The sequence below is a fragment of the Dasypus novemcinctus genome, chromosome 2 (assembly GCF_030445035.2).
Source record: "Dasypus novemcinctus isolate mDasNov1 chromosome 2, mDasNov1.1.hap2, whole genome shotgun sequence".
Classification (NCBI taxonomy): Eukaryota; Metazoa; Chordata; class Mammalia; order Cingulata; family Dasypodidae; genus Dasypus; species Dasypus novemcinctus.
This window is the reverse complement of record NC_080674.1, coordinates 3,628,612-3,650,390: the sequence shown is the minus strand read 5'-3', so window position 1 is coordinate 3,650,390 and position 21,779 is coordinate 3,628,612. Positions and strand designations below refer to the sequence as shown.

The window sequence follows — 21,779 nt, the reverse complement described above, 5'->3', positions numbered from 1 at the left end:
CCCAAGAGAAAGGGGCTGAAAATCTAAGGAACAGCCCCTTTGAAACCCACCAAACACAAAGGGAGCCCAAATCTGTAATTTTGAAGGAAAATGTACACAAGAAGGCATTGTTTACAGTTCCTTGGTAGTGTGAATAATGCTCCAGTATAACTGCTCAAGAACACAAACGGACACATAAAAATGGGCTATTCACACAGTACACAAGGGGGGTCTGTTCACAAATAAATGCTGGAAATTATGTCCTCACATGGAAAAGCTGATTACTGAGGATAATTCTAAAAGACACACACATGCGAAACTCTACGTGGGGAAGAGGTGGGATGGAACACGCTAAAATGCTTACAGTGCCTTTGTGTGGGGCAGGGTGCTTTGGAGACGTAGTTCCTATTTTCTATTTGATTCTTCCTTTCGTAATGGGAAGCAAGCCCAGCTTTTATAAACGTGGCCTTCGTGGGAAGAGATAACCTGCCTCGCTGGCATGCTGGTGGGCAGTGGCCTCTGCAGTGAGGGGTGGGAGCGGGAGCAGCTGCGGCTTCCCAGGCAGCCTTCCCCCATCACCCTGCTTGCCAGTGGGCTATTCCATCCATCTCCGGCATCTCCTTTCCCTTCCTGCTCCTGCATCCCCCTCCCCAAATGCTGGGCATCCAAACCCTAAAGGGACAAAAGAAAGGAGGGAGGGGCCAGAAGGCAAGGGGAGAGCTGACATTCTTGTTTCCCTTTTTCTCTCTCTTATATATTGTTGAGTGCCACAGAACCACAGATTAATGAACTGGAAAGAACCTCAGGGCCCCCCTCTCAGCATTCATATCTGTGTGCCTGTACACGTGTGCACACACTCACTCACATAGTCTGCACGGTGACGAACCAGAAAGGTTGTGGAACTGTTTAAACAATGTCAGCAGAAGGCAGGGGGAGATGGCCTCAGACTCCCAAATGGCGCCTTCCCTGCCACCTCGCCGTTCTGCTATGTGGGTCTATGGAGTGCTTGTGCCCCGACCATCATACCTGGTGACATCAATAGTCACCTGGTCAGGCTGCCAGGAGCTGTGCTTTAGGAAACCCTTTCTGAAGTGGGGTCCAGGCTATGGAGAATCATTTGCCATCAGAAGGTCTGGCCTTTGTGCAAGGGCCTGGAAACACTCGCAGGCTGGGCCAAGTTTCTCCACTTGCTTCTTCCACATCCCTAGACGTGGCCCGTAATTCCTGTGCAGCTCTTATCAGATGAATTCTCCCTTAGGATTTCCCTCTGAACCCTCTCTCAAATGCCTGCTTTTCTGTTTTCTACTCATAATACTGCACTTACCCATATTTCAACCATCCATTAACCTCCCTTTTAGAAGAAAGAGCAAGTATAAAATTCAAGTAAGAGAAACCAGACTCATCTTCTTACACAATGTCCATGCGCTTTTTAGTGGTCATTCTTGCATTCTCATCAGAGGCCTTGGCTCACAATATGTGTGCAACTTGCATACCCAAGTCTTGCCTGTGTCTACCTAACCCTTAAGTGTCAAGTTATCGAGTAAGAGCAGGTGTTAAAAGCAGGCGTATCAACAAGGACAAATGCAGGGTGTCAGCCTGTGAGAAGACAGGAATACATATCTATATTTATTTATTTATATCTATATCTATATCTACATAAATACATGTTTAGGAATGCCAAATAGAATGATCGTCCAAGGCTGTTGAGCAGGGAGACAAATAGCTCTGCAATGTCGACAGGCCTGGATGGCCAGTGTCATCAGGATTAAGAGCTGCCATATTTGAATTCCTTATGATCACCTTGAGTCAGCAGGAGAAAGGCAAGCTCCATGGAAGTTGAGAAAGTTAAGATATTCTACAGGACGGCTTCTCTCTGTCATATTAACATGCAGCATCAAATAAACAGTTTGCTTCAAACTGCAGCTTCCACGTCATCACTCCTGCCCCCTCCAGCACCAGCGCTCCTAGGCTGTCTGGAGCCCTGTCCATTGGCCCTGGCCATGTTTCAGTAAGAACATGGTGAGCCCTGCTTGCTTTGAACACCCAGCTACAAGGCTGCACACTCACACACAGGCACACACACATATACCCCTTTCATCCCTGCCTTTGGGCCAGATGAATCTTCAGATCAATCTGCAATTTCTACTTGCTTCAAAAGCTTAGCAATCCAAACCATCCATATTTCTTAGGGAAAGCTACAACATTAACCCAGAACAGAAGAATCTGACATTTATTTGGCGAGACAAAGTGCTAAGAGCTTCAGAAGCACTCTCTAACTTAGCATTTAAAGGCATCCTATACAGCTGAGATCATTATTGCCATCATATTACAGATGGACGTTTTAAGGAATAAAAGGCTTGAGTGACTCATCAAGGTCAGAAGTGTGTCAGAGGCAGGGCTATTAGCGGCAGAGAGATTTATACCATTTTCTATTTCAGAACGCTTCATACACTGGAGAACAATTTCTTCGACTGCATTTCAGTCTATGAGTAGAAGAAGCGGGACTCAATCTATGGGGCCATTCCCTCAGAGTGGAGAGGCAAGGGGCAGACTCCTCAGGGAAGGACCTCTCTGGAGGTGGACTCTAGGTCACCATTGTCAAACATCGCCATTTTCACGTTTACAAATAAGGAAAGTGGCTGAGCTCATGCATGAGTTGATTTCACCAGGGCAGGCTTGGTGCGTGGCCCATGCCGAGCACTGTGCTAGGTCTCCGGTACCGCAGATCAGCACCAAGAGGAATCACCACCCCGCCACCACACAAGACTGAGAGGCTGCTGGCACAGAGCACAAGGTACAAGCAAATAACAAGCATAGTTACTGCTTACGTCAGGTGCCTTAAGTGCTGCGAAGACAAATATGTGGGGCAAGAGCGGCACTGTTCAAGAGTGGCAAGGGGCAGCCTGTGGGATGAGGGCTTCCTAGAGTCCAGAACTGGTGAGTCGAGCAAACAGAGACAAGGTAAAGATACAGACAACACCAGACTACAAAAGCCCCTTCCCCAGACACAGGAAGGAATTAAAAAGAGTAGGAAAGCTTACAAATATGAAACCAATTCAGAGAAGAATCAAAGTAAAAGAAACATAAAATCAAGGCAGATGCTAAGCACAGTAGGCTGGTGAAATGATGAGATGTAATGATGGAAAACACAAATTCTTTTATCCATGGGCTCCCTTTTCGTTTTTATGTGATGAAAGTTCCCAGATCCTGGGCATTTTGTGTGGATTTACTTGGGAATGCAGATAAAAATACCTCTCCAATGATATAATAACCATTTACCTCTGTTTCTTCATTTTCAAAAAGGTAGCTGTACCCCAATACTGCAATCTGATGGGGATTACAGAGGATTACTTCAGATTATGAATTAAAAGAGCAGAGCAAAGCTAGGGTGAGAGGCGGGCATGGGCCCAGCATACTAACTAGCTAAATGCTGTGAGCCCTCAGACCAGTTTTTCTTAGGTCGCACAAGGCTAGGCCCCCATACACAGATGAATAAATTATTACATGCCAGGTCCTCTATGGATGGACCAGTGATGCTCATATCCAAAACCATATAAGCTGAAATGGCACCTTTTTACCTGCATGAACCTTTGGCATCCATTCAGCAATTCTGGAAGCACAGGGGAGCCGCTGCCATCCCAGGGTGGGCCCCTCAGGCATTAAAGAGGTGTAGGTGTTCCAGCACCCTGACCAAGCTGTGAGTTGTTCTGCCTTTCACAAAGAGGACACTGGGAAACTCCCTGGCTCTGCATCTCCAATTGAATTACAGTCTTTAAGACCAGCAATCATGCCAGGGATTTAGCCAGGGGACATCACTCACTGTGCTTTACCTGGCATTAAAGCAGTTAGGAGATTGACTCCAGGAAGACGGCACTGGAGCAGGTTGGCAGGGCTCAACCATCCTACGAAAACAATGGAGGGTCAGAGAGACAGAGATGTGAAGAGGCCGAATCAAACCATAAGCTACTTGCTCCCATGGCCGGAATGGTGCCCACCACCCACCCCCAAGGTGAACAGCTTTGGTAAAATCCTCAGCGATGGCAGCCAAATGCGGGGGGACAGACGGCTTCCTCCCTGGAAGAGGGAGGATGTGGCGGAGAGCTGAGTGTGGTTTCTTTTCAGTGAGTTTGGTCACCAGAGGCTCCCTCTGCATTCCAGCTCTAACAGGCCCAGAAACACAAGCCAGTAGAGGTTGAATGAGCCACTGCCGAGGAAGGTTTGCAAAAGTGCACCATATGCCAGCAGGCCAGGAAATGGAAAAAAAAGGCTTTCTGTAGTTCTCACGTCCTTATCCCCAAGCCCCCTTGATTCTGGTTTGTGCACCATTAATGGGTCCCTGGCTGTTTTGATAACTTAAGATGTAGAATAATCTGAACCAAAAGTCAAAGAAGAACCATGAAACAAAACCACTAGGCAAGAGAGAAATTGAGCAATATAGTAAATTTGCCAGCATTACAATATACCTAGACATCAGCAAAAAGTTACTAGCCATACTAAAAAACAGGAGGATATGGCCCAGTTAAGGAAACAAATTAAAAATTCTGATGAAACTCAGGATTTAAAACAACTAATCAATGATGTTCACACAAATCTACTAAATCACTTCAAGGAGTTGAATGAAAATATGGCTAAAGAGATAAAGGAAATTAAGAAGACAATGAATGAGCATAAGGAAAAATATGAAAGCTTGTAAAGAAAAGTAACAGATCTTATGGGAATGAACAACACAGTGGATGAGTTTAAAAATACATTAGATGCATATAACGGAAAAGAATGGAAAAAACTGAACAGAATCTCAGGGATTGAATGATTGCACAAAACACACAAACATATGCATTATGGGTGTCCCAGAAAGAGAAGCGAACAGAAAAGGGGTAGAAAGATTATTTGAGGAAATAATGGTCAAAAATTTTCCAACTCTTATGAAAAACATAAATGTCAATAGTCAAGAAGGACAATGGACTCTAAACAGAATGAATCCAAATAGACATCCTTTGAGGCATCTATTATCCAAAATGTCAAATGCCAGAGATAAAAGAGAATTCTGAAAGTGGTAATAGAAAAGTAATTCATCATATGTAAAGGAAGCTCAATAATACTAAGTGCAAATTTCTCTTCAGAAACTATGATATAGTTAAGACACTGAGAGAAAAAAAACTGCCAACATGGAATATCTGGCAAAAGTGTCCTTCAAAAATGAGTGAGTTTAAAGTCTTCACAGATAAAGAGAAACTGAGAGAGTTTGTCTCCAAGTGACTAATTTACAAGAAATTCTAAAGGGAGAGAAAGGCTTAGAGAAGAGTTCATAAATGAAGATTATTAGTCAGAGTAACTAAAAGGGTAAAAAGACCGACAATAGTAAGATTATGACAATGGAAAACCAAAGGACAAAATGGATGAAGTAAGTAATGCCTATATAGTAAGAACACTGAATGTTAATGAATTGCCCAATCAAAAGACACAGACTAGCAGAATGGATAAAAAATATGAGCCATCTATATGTTGTCTATAAGAGAATCATCTTAGAAATAAGGACACTAATAAACTGTAAGAGTAAGTTCAGAAAAAGATATTCTACATAATTAGTAACCAAAAAAGTACTGGAGTACCTACACTAATAATGGACAAAATAGTCTTATATGCAAAACTGTTATAAGGGACAAAGAAGGTCATTCTATATTATTATAATAAAAGTCACAGTATACCAAGAAGAAATAACAATGATAAATGTCTATATACCTAACCCAGGTGTCCCAAAATATAAGAGGTAAACTCATAAAACTGAAGGGAGAGAGAGACATCTCTATCACAATAGGTGGATACTTTAATACACCATCATCCTTAAATAGAATAACCAGATAGAAAATTAACAAGGAAACAGAGAACTTGAGTAATATGGTAAATGAATTAGGAACTAACAGACATATCTAGAGCATTGCCAAAACAGCAGGATGTACATTACTCTCAAGTGCTCAAGGATAATTCTCTAGGATAGACCATATGTTGGATCATACAACAAGTCTCAATAAATTTAGAAAGATTGAAATTATACAAATCACCTTCTCTGATAATGATGAAACTGGAAATCAATTATAGGCAAAAAAGAGGAAAATTCACAAATATATGGAGATTAAATGACACACTATTAAATAATCACTGGGTCAAAGAAGAAATTGCAAGAGAAATCAGTAAATACCTCAAGACAAATGAAAGTAAGAACACAATATATCAAACCTGTGGGATGCAGTGAAGGCTGTCCTGAAAGGGAAATTAGTAGCCCTCAATGTGTACATTAAAAAAGAAAGAGCTAAAATCAAAGACCTAACTGTACACCTAGAGGAACTAGAAAAAGAAAAGCAAACTAATACCATACCAAGGCAAAGTAAAGAAATAACAAGATCAGAGCAGAAATGAATGAAATTGAGAACCAAAAAAAAAAAAAAAAAGAGAAAATCAACAAAACAAGAAGATCAACAAAATAAACAAACAGACTGACAAAGAAAAAAGAGAGAAAATGAAAAGAAACAAAATCAGGAACAAGAAGGGGGATATTACTACTGACCCCATAGAGATAAAAGAAATACTATGAACACTGTACACCAAAAAACTGGATATCATAGATCAGGGGTTCTTAACAAGGGATCTGTGATCTTGAATTGAAAATCAGTTAAAATAAACCATTATTCTTGTGTGAACCTGTTGGTGCAGGTAAATATATTTATTAAATAATACACTGTATAGTGTAGATTTAGTAAGGGGCCCATGTTTTTCATCTGACTGGCAAAGAGGTCCCTGGAACAAAAAAGATTAAGAACACCTGCCATAGATGAAATAGACAAATTATCTACACTGGCCCTAGAAGAAACAGAAGATCCCAAAAACCAATGACAAGTAGATTGAAGGAGTCATCAAAAACCTCTCCAAAATGAAAAGCCCAGGACCATATAGCTTCACAGGTGAATTCCACCAATCATTCAAAGAAGATCTAATACCCATCTTGCTCAAACTTTTCCAAAAATTTGAATGGGAGGGAACAATACCAAACCCATATTATGAAGCCAACATCACCTTAATACTAAAGCCAGATAATGATACAATGAAAACATAAAATTACAGACCAATTTCTCCAATGAATACAGACATAAAAATCCTCAACAAAATACTTGCCAATCGAATCTAAAAGAACATTAAAAATAATCATACATCATGATCAAGTGGGTTCTATCCCAGGTATGCAAGGGTGGCTCAACACAAGAAATCAAGCCATGTAATACACCACATCAATAAATCAAAGAAGAAAAAATCACATGATCATCTCAATTGAGGCAGAAAAGGCTCTTGACAAAATATAGTTTCCTTTCTTGATAAAAACACTCCAAAAGATAGAAATAGAAGGAAGCTTTCTCAGTAAAGTACATGTATGAAAAATCTACAGCTAGCATTGCATTCAACAGTGAAAGACTGAAAGCTTTCGCACTGAGATTGGGAACAAGACAAAGCTGTCCACTGTCACCACTGTTATTCAATATTTTGTTAGACATTATAGCTAGAGCAATTTGGGGCAAGAAAAAGAAATAAAAGACATCCAAATTAGAAAGGAAGGAGTAAAACCTTCGCTATTTGCTGTTTACATGACCCTCTACTAGAAAATTCTGAAAAAATCCACAACAAAGTTAGTATAACTAATACATGAGTCCAGCAAAATGGCAAGATACAAGATTAATATGCAAAAATCAGTAGCATTTCTATATACTACTGATGAGTTACCTGAGGAGGAAGACAGGAAAAAAAATTCCATTTCCAATATTGACTAAAAGAGTAAAATATTTAGGAAAAACACTTAACCATAGACATAAAGGACCTGTATCATAAAAACTACAAACAGTGCTAAAAGAAATCAAAGAAGATCTAAATAAATGGAAGGACAGTCTGTGTTCATGGATTGGAAGACCAAATATCATTAAGATGTCAATTCTACAGAAATTGATTTACAGTTTCAACACAATCCCAATAAAACTTCCAACAGTCTTTTTCTTTTTCAGAAATGGAAAAAGTGAATTTTCAAATTTATTTAGAATGGTAAGGAGCCCCAAATAGCCAAAAGTATCTTTAAAAAGAAGAACGAATTTGGAGGGCTTTCACTTCCTGACTTTAAAGCATATTATGTACCTACAGAGGTAAAAACACCATGATATTGGTATAAAGATTGACCAAAGGAATCAGATTAAGAGTTCAGAAATAGACTTTCACATCTATGGTCAAGTGATTATTGACAAGGCTTTCAAACCCACTCATCTGTGTCACAACAGGCTAGGAGAACTGGGTATTCATAGCCAAAAGAAAGAAAAAGATCCCTACCTCACACCTTATACAAAATTAACTCAAAATGTATCAAAGACCTTAATGTAAATGCTAGAACCATAAAACCCCTAAAAGAAAATGTAGGGAAACATCAAGATCCTATGATAGGTGATGGTTTCTTAAACCTTACACCCAAAGCACAAGCAACAAAAGAAAAAACAGATAAATGAGAGTGCCCCAAAATTAAACACTTTTGTGCTTTAAATGACTTTGTCAAGAAGATGAAAAGGCAGTCCACTCAATGGGAGAAAATATCTGGAACACATATCCAATGGGCATTTGTTTTCCATGTTATATAAAGAGATCATACAATGTAATGATAAAGAGACAAGGAACCCGATCAAAAAATGGGCAAAAGATCAGAACAGATACCTTTCCAAAAATGAGATAGAATGAGCAAAGAGCATATGAAAAGATGTTCAACAACACTATTAGGGAAATGCAGATCAAAAGTACAAATAAATATTATTTCATAAATTACAGAATGGCCATTATTAAAAACATAACAAAAGAAAAAACGAATTTATTTGGAAGGGTAAGTAGCTCCAAGTGCTGGAGAGGATGTGGAGATATAGGGATGCCTCAATTGGCTTTCGCGTTAAAACATCGCCTAATTCTTTTCATGTAAAGCAGCAACACTGATATTTCATCATTCAATTCAGAGACAGGACAGAAGACAGCACAGCTCCCTTGCGTGTCCCCCACGTACTTGTAGGAAGGTTAAGATTCAGATGCACACACACACCATTTGCTCAATGAGCAAGTCAATCAGTGAATGAATGGTCTGGTATCAACAAAACAATGGCAAGGTTGCTAATGGTTTCATTCCTTTCCCCAAAGTTAGTCACTAATTAATGGTGAAGCCCTAAAAATACTTGTAGATGGTGAAGAGAATATTATTGGAAAAGCCTAAGGGAGGCTGGTTTACAAACTAGTTTTAAGATGTGTGTGAGGAACTTTGTGAATTAGGTGACTATTTTCATTGGAAAGAAAAGGATTATTGCTAGATATTGTACAATGCATAGTGGAGAGTTTAAAACATCTCAGTAAGTCAAATCTTAATAAACATATTCAGGTTTAAGATTAGTTATTTCAAACTCACTGAACCAAGAGAGCCAAAGATTTTTAAAAATTACAGTACATGTAATTTTGAGAAATGACTAATGATTTACATCCTAACAAAAAGTCCCCGAATCTTACCTTAGGGCCAGACATCCTCAGCCAAGTCTGTTCTGATAATAGACTTGATTTTGTGTTTCTTTCTTTTTAAGCCCTTTCCAACAACCTAGATACTGACTGAGAGTCCAGTGAGGGAATAATTAAGAAGAGATATTGAAATAAAAAATGTAGTTTTATCATAACAGTGTGAGAAAAAAGAAAAAGGAATGGAAGAAGTGTGTCAGAAAAGAAAACACCTTGTATCTGTCCAAAAACTTATTTTCTGCAAAGAGATGGGGCCATTGTAACAAATAAAGCAATGAGGTCTTTAACTAAAGAAGAAATTATCCCTGTACTACTGTGCCAAATAATGTTTGTCAAAGAAAGCAAGGAATGGGGGGGGAGTTTTTTCCAAGTATCTTTTCCTAGTCATCGATTCTCTAGCACATTCCTTTAAAAGCCCCTTGTAGATGTCAGATTCACAAGGATACCAAAAAAAGTATATTTGAAAAGTGCCAAATCCAGTATATATAAATATGAAGGTAAAATAAAATGAGTGTCTCTGCATTTCCTTGTTTTTTAGAATCATGTAAAGAATAGATGACACACTGACCTAAGTCACTAAAAAATGAGGAGTCCTCAAGCGCTATTGCTAGTAGATTCACTACAGAAGTTAGATATATTGTTACATATTTGAGAAAATGAAATATTTATCTAAGTTTAATTTTTATCTATAATATTTTGAAATAATTTGAGATTTTGGAATTTCAACTAATTTTCATCTGAATGTTAAAATAATTCCCGCAGTCAAATACACTATTTTTAAGGTAAAGAGTTTAAGTAATCTGACAAAGCTTTTAGAATTTGGAAGATTCCAATAGGATAGAACTAATGGAGTACTTTATAAACGTGAAGAAACTAAGGATTTTCATTCCTAAAGAAGTGTTATCAAAGAGGTTGTTGATATGGGAGGAATGCGGGGGTGGGGGTGGAGGGGTATGTGGGAACCTCTTGCATTTTTTTAACATAACATTTTTTGTGATCTATATAGCTTCCAAAAAATACAATAAAAAAAAAGATTTGTGTCATCAGATACCAGCAAATTCTGAAAGTCCAAGGTTCAGAAATATATCAACAATGGGTCCTGATAGTCCATATAATCAAGATAACCACTTACAAAGGGGTTCAAGCTAAGGAAAGGAAAATGCTGGTCACAAGGGAAGTCACAGGGTTAATACACAGCAAGCAATACATAATTTAAGATTTCTGGGAGATTTCACAAGTCCATCAAAAGTAGAACCAAGAAAGATCAAACTCTAAAATTGAACAAGATCAGCCTGTACCTTTAGATGGTCATGAACTTAGCATTGCCTGCTCTGTGAGGCTGCTGACAGTTCAGGTTTAGATTCAAGGAAGAGCAGTTCCCATTAATCATGAAAGGAAGACAGCAAGTTAAAGGACACATTGCATTTCCCAGTAGAATGATCTTTGTTAAAGGATGTGAGCAGACACCAGCCCATGTGGTTAGCTGGAGTTCTGCGGTGGTGGGAAGAAAATCACATGGAAGTCAGTAGACGTGTTTGAATCCAGGTTCCCTGCTGGGATATCCTGGGCAGTTACCCAAACTTTCGAGCCTCTGGTTTCTACAGAATGGGATGATAGTACTGAGACTGCCTAGACTTCAATGCTGATCACTTCCAGGCACTGACTTCCATAGAATCTTTAAAATTCACAGCCATGGAAGGCTGTTTCAAGAATTTCGTGGAACGTGTCCTATGGAAGCCAAAATGTGAACCTAACCTGGCTGGTTCCACCTCTCCACTGCTAAACCCTGTGGGGGGTTTAAGCAAATAGCATATGTGGGAAAAAGGTAGGTGCTCAAGAAACAGCAATTATGTGTTTATCTTTAACATTTTTTTGTAGACAAGATAATCCTGGGGCATGCTGAGAGAGTAAGAGAAATCCGAGGAGAGTGAGAGTGAAGTTGCACTTTTATGTGTCTAAGAATACAGATGATGGTCCTAGCGTCCTCCCAGTCCTGTGAGATTCCCACTTTAATTGTGTCCCTTCCTGATCACTCACACATGGCCCTTTCATGGCCCTTGTGTAAAGCCAGACACTGCGGTCTTCTTGACCCTCGACAATCTCCTTGAAGTTGATATTGATTCCATGTGAGTTGGTTCTTTGATGAAGAGCTCTTTGGACCTCGAAAGCAGGTCATATTTCCATGGGGAAGATATGAGAGAGGAGCTGCAATTTCCAGAGGTGAAAAAGTACGGGCATCCTGCACTCCATTTGTGGCTGAATTTTTAAGCCTTGATTTTCCATTCAAATTGAAAACAAACAACACATTCACTGACTTCATAATGCAATTCTTGAGGCAAGTGATTATGTAGGAACTCTGTATTTTATGCCTGAATATAAATTCTCTAATAATCAGGGTTCCTGATTTAGAGAGTCTGGGGTGGGGACTGAAATGCTGCATTTTAAAAAAGTTCTCAGGTGATACTGATGCTCCTTGAGACCCAGTGCTGCAGAGAAATGGCATTAGACTGTGAGAGACAGTCTGGGTTTTAGCCACAGCTGTGTTACTAACTGGCCCCATAACTCGGCCAGGTAGGAATGCATTCAGCTGCAATAAATGAAACATCCAATTGACAGGAGCATAAACAAACAGTTTACTTTTCTCACTTGATACCTCCGGAGGCAGGCAGTTTAGGGCTGGGGCACTCTTAGGAAGTTGTCAAGGACAAAGGGTCTTTTCTATCCACCTGTTGCCCATGGAGAACATGTGACTTTTGTGTTCATGGTTATAAGATGGCTGCTGAACCAAGTTCCAAGCAGGAAGAAGGGATCAGAGCAAAGGGGGTAGACACTTGTCAACCTCACCTGCACTTTGGAAAAAGCTTTCCCAGAAGTCCCCCTCCATGAGTTCTGCTTACATCTCATTGACCAGAGCTGTAGCAATGGCAGATCCATGATTGGGAGGTGACAAAGGTCGGACTGAACAACCAACACTGCCTCCACTGTGACCCCAAACAGCAACACAAATTCTTAATACAATTTTAAGACAAGAGAAGATCTAAAAGTAAGGATGCATCTCAGCTCTCTGGACCTGAGTCTCTTAACATGTTAAACGAGTAAGAGGCAATATCAGCTTTTTGGGAAGGGCAAGTTATCACTGTGTGCGGCAATTCTGTGCTTTGAAGGACATGTAGCACCTTTGATCTCTAGATATCAAGTCCCAGTATCCCCTATACCCATCATGGAAAAAACAAACAAAAGTACAGGCATCCAGCACTCCAGCTAGTTGTTGAATTTAGTAGCCTTGATTTTCAATCTGAATTGAAAACAACAAATTCTCTAACTTCATAATGTAATTCTTTAGGCGAATGATTAAGGTTTAGGCAAATGGATTGATTTCCTCCAGGAAATGCTCAATGTGAGAATTATACCTGCGGTATAATTAGGCAATTGGCAAGTAAACAATCATGCAGTTAAGTACTATTCTGTTCATTCTGAGACAAATAATTTATTAACTGCTGAGAATATTGAATATCCCTCTAAATTCTTGATACTGGAAGGGACGACAGGAATGAAATTATTATAATGAAATAGAATCTTTAACTGGCCATCTCCCACAGATGTTTCTGTATAATTCATTACACATTTTTCACCAAATGAAGACATGTGAAAACGAGTTTGAAAAGTCATAATGGCCTTAGACAAGTAAAAGGCTTTATGATTCAATTATTTGGATTAAACACTATTGATCGATGACCCCAAATAGGGGTGGGTAAAATCAACTGCATCCATTATAATCCATTGATGCATGAAAGATGGTTATAAGATCAGCTTGAATGGGAGAACGGACAGGAAAATAAAACAAGTAAGAGTAGAAATTATTGTTTTCCCATTTCACACACAGTGATGGCCACACAATATAGTTTTAGTCCACTGCTTTGTGAATGACCTTAATGGCAGCTCAGTTGGGACACATCTCCACTATTCTATTTGCCATTTGAGTCCTTTGCTTGCAATCTCCTATGTGGAGAAGAGTCACATTTTCCTTAAAAAGCATTTAATGCCAGAAACATTAGTTTGGCTAGCACCCATGATTTAACTATTCTATCCTTTTTTTGTAGTTCATAATGAGGAAGAACGAAAGTATCTCATGCATATAGTGTAACTTTTCAGACTCCTATGTCCTTCTCTTGATCTTTGAGTTTTCCTTTATTTTCTTCATTTCATTTATGTGGAAAAACTACTAAGAATGTATGCCTTCACTCTTAATTTTTCTTTATTTAATATTAGAAATTTTATATGAGTTTTCACTTGTGTATCATTTTCTCTTGTGATGTCTAATGTCAAAATTAATTTCTTAATTATTAAAACCTCAAAAACACAAAGCTCTATTAATTTAAACATAACTTTAAATGTGGTATTAAAATGATAGTCATCTACTGTCATGTAAAATCCTTCCTTTTGACATGTTCTTTCTTGGCATTTTCCCTGCAACCTCCACAAAATTATTTTATTTTCTGTTGAATTTGAGACTCCTAGTTCATGAAAATTTATTTCCTGTAAAGTTTTTGGATAAGACAGTCACTCTGTCACTGTCTCTCCACCAACACATATAATAAAGTGGTTTTATTTGAATAATTAAAAAAAAATTATTCTGGAAAAAATCGTATGTTAGATGGAAAGCAGAAGCCAACTTCCCTCAAGCCACACACTGATGTGGAGAAAAGAGAACGTAGCTCCGGCTTTCAGGCTAGATGCAAGGCCACTGCTCCCTTCTCTGGCCCTGGGAAGACCCCTGCCACCTTAGGGAGAGGCTGTGGGCTACTTGCTAGGACCCAAGAGTGCCCCAAGCGTGATCTGGCCACCCACCTCCCAGGGAGACGCGAGGCAGGACCTACCCCCTCCGCAGGAGACGGAGCAGGCCGAGCGGATGACGGCCCATGTGTAGCTGGGCTGGGGACTGGGCTTCTTCGCCGCCCGAGGCACGGAGTACTGCCAGGCAACACCGGGGTTCCTTCCCTGAAGCAGAAGCTACAAAATAAGAAAGGGGAAAGGGAAAATGATTAAAGCGAAATCACTAAATATGAATTAATTTGTTTTAAACTTAATAACAAAAATTTGGTTATTAGGATAAAATCCTTACCATCCACAATTTGCATGAAGTTTTCAAACAGGAATAATGTGCTCACCTAGACTTAAGTACATCTAGAAGAATGTGTAGCCATTCTCCCCCTCTTGTCTTAAATTTACTTTCTTCCTTTAAATAAAGATTATTGCGACTGCAATGTAATGAAAGCATTTGGGTACCTCCTTCTGTGTTTTTCTGGGCTCTCCTGCAAATCCCCCATACCTGAGTGAATCAGAGAGCCATAACTTAAAAGCACCAAGACTTCTAGTGAGTTGCAGGTAACGCAGAATTCATAAGCAGGTGTCACCTGCACCCTGGTGTAGGTTAAGGCAGAGCCCCTCTGCTGCGATGAGCAGCTGGGCCGTGCTGCCTTTAAAGCCCTTTAAAGCCAGGGGAAAAGAGAGTCCTTTAAGGAAGCTGACCACTCACCTGCACCGAGCATACCTGAGAGCCGTGGCTTAGTGCTGGGCATGGGCCTGGACCCTACGCTGCCCCGCTGGCAACACGATCGCATGGAGAAGTTACCCTCTCCCCTGAGTATGGAACACAGACTCACGATCTCAAAGAGGAGGCTTTTGTGGAACCTACCCATTAACTTATGGATAGAAATCCTGTCTCCATGTCTTGGAGTGTGCTGGTAGCAGGTCTGATTTTCCCATGAATAAAGATGTTTACTCTACCTCCCTTGACCAACGCAGCACCTTCCTGCCCTTCCTGATAAAGCAGCTCAAGCCTTCATGGGTGAAGATGCGGTGGGACAGGCACAACACTGGATGGAGCTGGACTGCAGCCCTGACACCCCGATACTTTGCCGTTCTTCCATTAGGAACATTTTCCTAACAAGCCCCGTTCATTTTCTACCCTGACAGATCTTTCTCCGTGGTTATTAAAGCCCCAAGTAGAGATGAGATGTGGGGGCATTTTCGGGACTTGGAGTTGTCCTAAATGATACTGCAGGGACAGATGCTGGACATTATATATCCTGCCATGGCCCACTGAATGTACTGGGGGAGAGTGTAAACTACAATGTAAACTATTATCCATGCAGTGCAGCAGTGCTCCAAAATGTATTCACCAAATGCAATGAATGTACCACAATGATGAAAGAGGTTGTCGATGTGGGAGGAGTGGAGGGTAGGGTATGGGGTATGTGGGAACCTCTTATATTTTTTAATGTAACATTTTTTTGTGATTTAAGAATCATAAAAAAAGACAATTTAATTACATATCTATATCTATATTATATATAGAGAGAGCTATATCTATATCTATATATAAAATAAAGCCTCAAATCTTACATGGCAGGAGAAAATTCATCAAGGAACGAATTCAGGACCCACCTGGGTCCTCCCCTTGCCTCCGTCTCCACAGCACGTGGAGGAATCCTGATCCCACTGAAAGCTGAGGCTCAGCCTGCACCCCTGGGAATGGCGGCTCTCACAGACACTGGATTGTGGGGAAGAAGGGGATGTCTGTGGAAACTGACTGCTACTGATCCCAAAGCATGGAACTGCCTAATGAGTAGGTGCATAAATAAAAACCTAGTTATGTACCAAAAAATGAAAGATGATGCAAATAAGAGTGTATTGCCCCTTGCAAGATGGATGGCTTAGTGCTTGACTTTGCTTGTTTTTAAACTTGTAACTGTGGAAACATATACAGTAATAAGTTTCCCATTTTTACCATTTTCAAGTACACCATCCAGTGATATCAATCACATTCACAATGTTGTGCTACCATGTCCACCATCCATCATCAAACGTTTCCATCGCCCCAAACAAAAGTCTGTTTCTGTTAAGGAATAATTCCACTTTCTGTTTTTATGTATGCACACATTCTAGCTATTTCATGTAATTGGAATCACATACTATTGACCCTTTCATGTCTGATTTATTTCACTCTATGTGATGTCTTTAAGGTTCATGCATGTTGTTTCAGGTATCTGAACATTATTTCTTTATATGGCTGAGTTATATTCCACTGTATGGCTAGACTAGGTTTGATTTATCCATTTATCTGCTGAAGGACCCTAGGTCTGAATTAGGCTGCTGGGACTAAGGCTGCTATGAACACTGATGTGCAAATATTTGTTTGAGGTTTAGTGCTTGTCAGTGATACATGATCTAATTATAAACATTCTTCTGTGGACTTAAAATGGTTGCTAATAGTCAAGAACCTATGCCTGAAGACTCCCCAAATCCAAGTCCTGAAACCAAAAAGTTGGACTCTACCTCCACAATCAGAGTCTCATTGGTGGGCCCCGTGGAGGTCAAACTCTCCGGCTGGTTGTAGGATCGCTTGTAGTCAAAGGCAGCACCAGAAAACGTGTACCGGCCCGGCCAGTCCACGGTCCAGTGCCCGTTCAGGTGGTATCTTCTGAGGGAGTTGCGCACAGAGATGTAGGAGGCAGATGAGTTCAGTTCATGGATACGAATACTTCGCGCTCCAGGAGGAATGGTGACCATCTGATAATACTCTTGATGGAAGGGGACAGGAAAAAGCCGATCAGTGCCAAGGCCAAAGCCCAAAGCAACATGAATCCTCCACAACTAAGACTTCAGGGTCCACATGTGCAACAGGGAGATCTGTTTTGGCCATCGATTATGGGAGTCCTGTAAACCATACATATTTTAAATTGGAGCATAGCTATCATAATTTTCACAATATCTAAGAGCCACTTTAACTCAACCACTTTCATCAAGCAAAACGCTTCAGCAGCAAAGCGCTACCTACAGGAAATGAAATGGCATAAGACTGCTGGGCCCTCTGAGCACCTGCTGTATTCACTGTCTCCTCAGTTACCCCCACAAGGAAGGTCCCCAGGTCACCCCTCTTGGCTGCGATCTTGTGTGCAGATGCGCTGTACTCACGGTTTGTGGGGTGCTGCTTGGTGTAGAGCCCCCTGTGGATTGTACAGTCTGAATTATTTCCTCCACACACACCACACAAGTCTTCCACAGCATCCGATCCAAGGATGTTGTCACACCCAACCCTCTGCAGGATACGGCGAGGTCACGTGTCATTCATAAAAAAATAGACAACACAAGCAGTAAGGGCACCAGCTTTAAGCAAGAAACCTCCTCCCCACTCTAAGTGAAAATTTCACTGATTAGTTAACAAATATTTATTGGATACCCAGTATGTGCACAGTGAAACTATACTTCTACTCTTCAGATCCAAAGTAGGAAACCTCTGAAAGTGAACCAGAGCCTTTCTTCCTTAGCATGGCTTCACAGTAGCAGTGTCTTGAGCCCTAGATTAAATCTCTCAGGTTGGCATGTTGGAGACATGGGGAAATGTTGGAGGGAAATAATGAGCTTAGTCCAATGATAAGGAATGTGTCCACATGAGGTTCCATGAGAAATATGCCATTGTGCTTTTGAACAGAGAAGGAGAAAATGGCACACGGAAATCATTCCCAGTAGGAAAGTGGGTAATGGGAAATGGCAATTTGTTGAATGTCTTAGAATTTTAGGAGCTTTTTGCAATTTCTAGGATGCTTGCATCTTATACATTTCCTAACAAAGAGTACAGTCTATAAAATGTAAAAATTCCATCCAGTGATAAAATAACTTCATATTACGTCCCTTGTTTGAAATTCTTAGGGTGAGATGCCATGCAGAGTAATTTTGGATTTTAGAAAGGTGGTACACATTGCACATACAATGCATACAATGTGAGGGTCCCAGCAAGGCCTGGGGCCCAGTCCTGTAATGAAATGCATTAATGTTTCTATAGCAAATGTATGCATATTCACACAAGCTGGATAAATAAAAGTCTCCCATCAGTTCAGGGCAGGCTTTTTGCCAAATAAATTTGGGTCAGTTTGTATTTTGTGGCCAAATGAGTTTCCAAAACACTTTCTGTTTCAGAGCTTTCTGGATTTGAGAGCTACAAATAAGGGATTGTGACACTATATCCAGAATGCATATCAAATAATGAAATATTTAACAAATCAACTATAATTAGACAAAAGCTTAGAGCTAGAACTGAGGCTTCCTGGCTCCATGCGGTAAGCAATAAGCTGAGTGACCGCCTCATCTCAATCCCCTGTGTGCATGTGATGTATTTGATAAGCTGATGTCTGAGCTGAGCTCCTCATAGAATTCTCTGGACCCCTGCCCTCGGTACATGGTGGCAGCCTCATTTTTGCTCACTGAGCCACCACATCTTGTCCAGCCCGTCTCCTATGTCCCTCCCCGTCTAGCTGTCCCCACAGAGGTTTAGACTACTGCTTCTCCTGGACAGCACTGCAAGAGCTGCCGGCCAGCTTCTGGGCTTGCAGCTCTCCTGCTTTCATCCCTTCTCCATGCTACTGCCCCACAACCGCTAGCTGATCCTACACCTCTGCCATCCCCAACCCCAGTGCCTTTTCTACATGGGCAAGAGGACAAAAAGCCCAACTCCTCCTCCTGGCTTGAATGGCCCTTTGAGCACCAGGCCCTGCTTGCCTCTTTCCCCTCACCTGAACCACCCCCTGGCCCTGGCCTGTCTTCCGGTTCCTCTGGCGATGGAAGCAGCTGCTCCCAACCTAGGCTTTCTAGCCCCACTGTGGTCCCGCCCTCATGTTCTCCCACAACCCTCTGTGTTCTTCTCCCACAACCCTCTGCATTCTCCCACGACCCTCTGCGTTCTTCTCCCATAAACCTCTGCATTCTCCCACAACCCTCTGTGTTTTCCCACAATCCTCTACTCAACCATCAGAACTAAATGGGATGCTCCCTTCTCCCTGGAGCCCATTGAAGAACATCAGCTATTTCCCTTCTCATCCTCAATAAATATCTCCAGTGAAACTGACCACTGTGCGTCTCAGTGTGCATTCCTGTGGCTTTCTCCCCACTGTGCTGTGTGACCTGGAGGAGTGCCCTGCCCAAAGCAGACTGTCTGGAAGGGTTTGTCGAATGAATGAGCAATCGTTATTACCTCACATATCCCATCTATACAAACATTACGGCTATCCTCCGAGCATGGAGTCCCATCTTTGACTTTATTTGACAAAGAAAAGAAGAAATCAAATCCTTCTGCGATACAGTAGAGTTTGCATAAGTCCTGATCTTAAAAAGAAATACACACACAAACACAAATAAGAAAAATACTTAAGCTCTGATCATTTTTGCTCTGAATTTTAGATACTTATTTTAATTTCTTTTCTCTTTTTTTTTGCCCAGACCCAGAAAATAAGTCCCACACAATAATGCATTGCAAAGACAGTTTTAATGGTCACCTCAGTAGGTGTTCTGTTTTTCCTTTTAATCTATCTTATTTTCCTATTTTTAAAATCTTCATTATTAATTTTCACTCAAATCTGTCCTTTACTATACCTTATTCATTAAAAACGGTTGGCACATAGTAGGCATTCAATAAATATTTGTTGACTTGCACTATAACATTGATGGCTTACTCTTTTACTACTAAAATTAACTACTCTCTTGTGGAGATGCAAAAAATGTCACTACCATTTTGTAACACTACAAGATTTTTATAAGTAAAAAAAGAAGGAAAATAATCAGTGAATTTCTTAATAGCTAATGCATTTGATAAAATACATAATATTTTAAACTGAAAAAGGGAATAATGTTTCAGACAATATCCCCAGGGAATGATGTTTTCTATAAATACAATGGTTTGTTTAAAAATACTGATACATAGAGAACATAGATATCATAATATTTTCAAGACTGAAGGCCAACTTCACTTCCTCTGTGATAATTCATCCCAAGGATTTATGATATTTATATAGTTAATATGAACTTTTGCATGAAACTTTTTCCTGCTGTTCTCTTCTTGGTAAAGAAGGGAACAGCTGGTGATGAAAATTCTGTGCTGCCTTAGAGCACAGAATCATAGACCCAAGACTCACCTACAGATGTTTTCCATATTGTACAAATAAGAGACACAAATAAATAATTCTAAGAGTCAAATTTGGCATATTCTTCTATGATTAATGAATTTATTTACCAAAGACTAACAAAGAAAGGAGTAGCACACACACATTCTCTTACTGCATATTCAAATCCCTTTTCATCTCATGCCTAATGTTCTATTTCTCACAGGCTTAACTTTAACTGGGTGAAGGAGGAAAAGCACAACTAAAAACACTTCTTACGTTTTTGTGTTAAAAAATGTTCTCGCGTTAAAAAATCTTCTTGGTGAGTATTCCCATCTTCAGGAAATGAGATTATTAGGTGTTCTTTGAATTTATCCTTAGTTCAAGTTATTTTACTCATCATCATAATATGTATTTCTCTTTCACCGGGGAGTGAAATCTTACATATGCTACAAAATAATTTCTTATTTTATAGCTGTCAAACAAGAATTTCCAAATATGGTATCTCTGAGAACTTTCTGATTTTTCAAAATTTACTAAAATTTTTCTTTCCTTTGAAAACTTTCAGTGTTCAAGAGGTGACATACTTAGAGCTACATCATCATCAACTACTGTTACTTTTCTTCATAAAACTATTGATCCATTATCAATACACTATCCTCTTTGAATTGTTTATAATTTCCCTGATGAATCTGCATTGTATCATGTATATTCTTTCCATTTTCTCACCACAGAAATGACCAAGTGCAGATAAGAAGCCAATGGGTGGGGCAGGTAGAGTCAAATTAACCCCAGAACAGAATTTGTGACTTTGACTTTCTAGAATTATGTTTAGTATATTTTAAAACCACACAATCAACACAATTCCTTGAAAGGTAAAACGAATGAGGTACACAGTTATTAGTAGAAAGTGGGATCTGAGATTTACCTTCTACATGTGTGTAAGGCTTCCATTTGTAGTGCCACCCTCTGAACTGCTTACTGTTGTACTCTGCACACTGGAGGGAGCGGAAATCAACACTATTTCGAGGACACTTTTGATTATTGCAGAGCTTCAGAGTGCGAGTAGGGCCCTCACAAAACTTTCCTCCATGGGATGGTCTGGAATGAAATTTTAGCAGTTAGGACCCTTAGATTTTAGAGTTACTAGAGTAAGGGAGTTGATAACGTGAGATCACTTAGAGTGGCCACATTAAAGTGCATTTCTAGGAAGTCACCGATACTTCCCTGTTAGGAAGCACTGCTAGGGTAATGTCTTCTATTTCCATTGAGTGTATCAGTCAGGGTGTGGAAAGTGGGTTG

The 21,779-nt window shown here is 40.2% G+C and overlaps 1 protein-coding gene across 1 annotated transcript in view; it reads right to left on the bottom strand.

Moving 5' to 3' along the window:
- The window catches only part of ADAMTS16 (ADAM metallopeptidase with thrombospondin type 1 motif 16), a 180,983-nt gene that overhangs the window by 59,676 nt on the left and 99,528 nt on the right, over nt 1-21,779 (bottom strand). The window contains exons 13-17 of the mRNA XM_023588862.2: nt 21,406-21,578; nt 19,574-19,704; nt 17,521-17,644; nt 16,882-17,126; nt 14,421-14,553 (exon numbers count right to left, since the gene is read on the bottom strand). Coding sequence (XP_023444630.2) covers nt 14,421-14,553; nt 16,882-17,126; nt 17,521-17,644; nt 19,574-19,704; nt 21,406-21,578 — 806 coding nt within the window. The remainder of the gene's footprint in view (nt 1-14,420; nt 14,554-16,881; nt 17,127-17,520; nt 17,645-19,573; nt 19,705-21,405; nt 21,579-21,779) is intronic.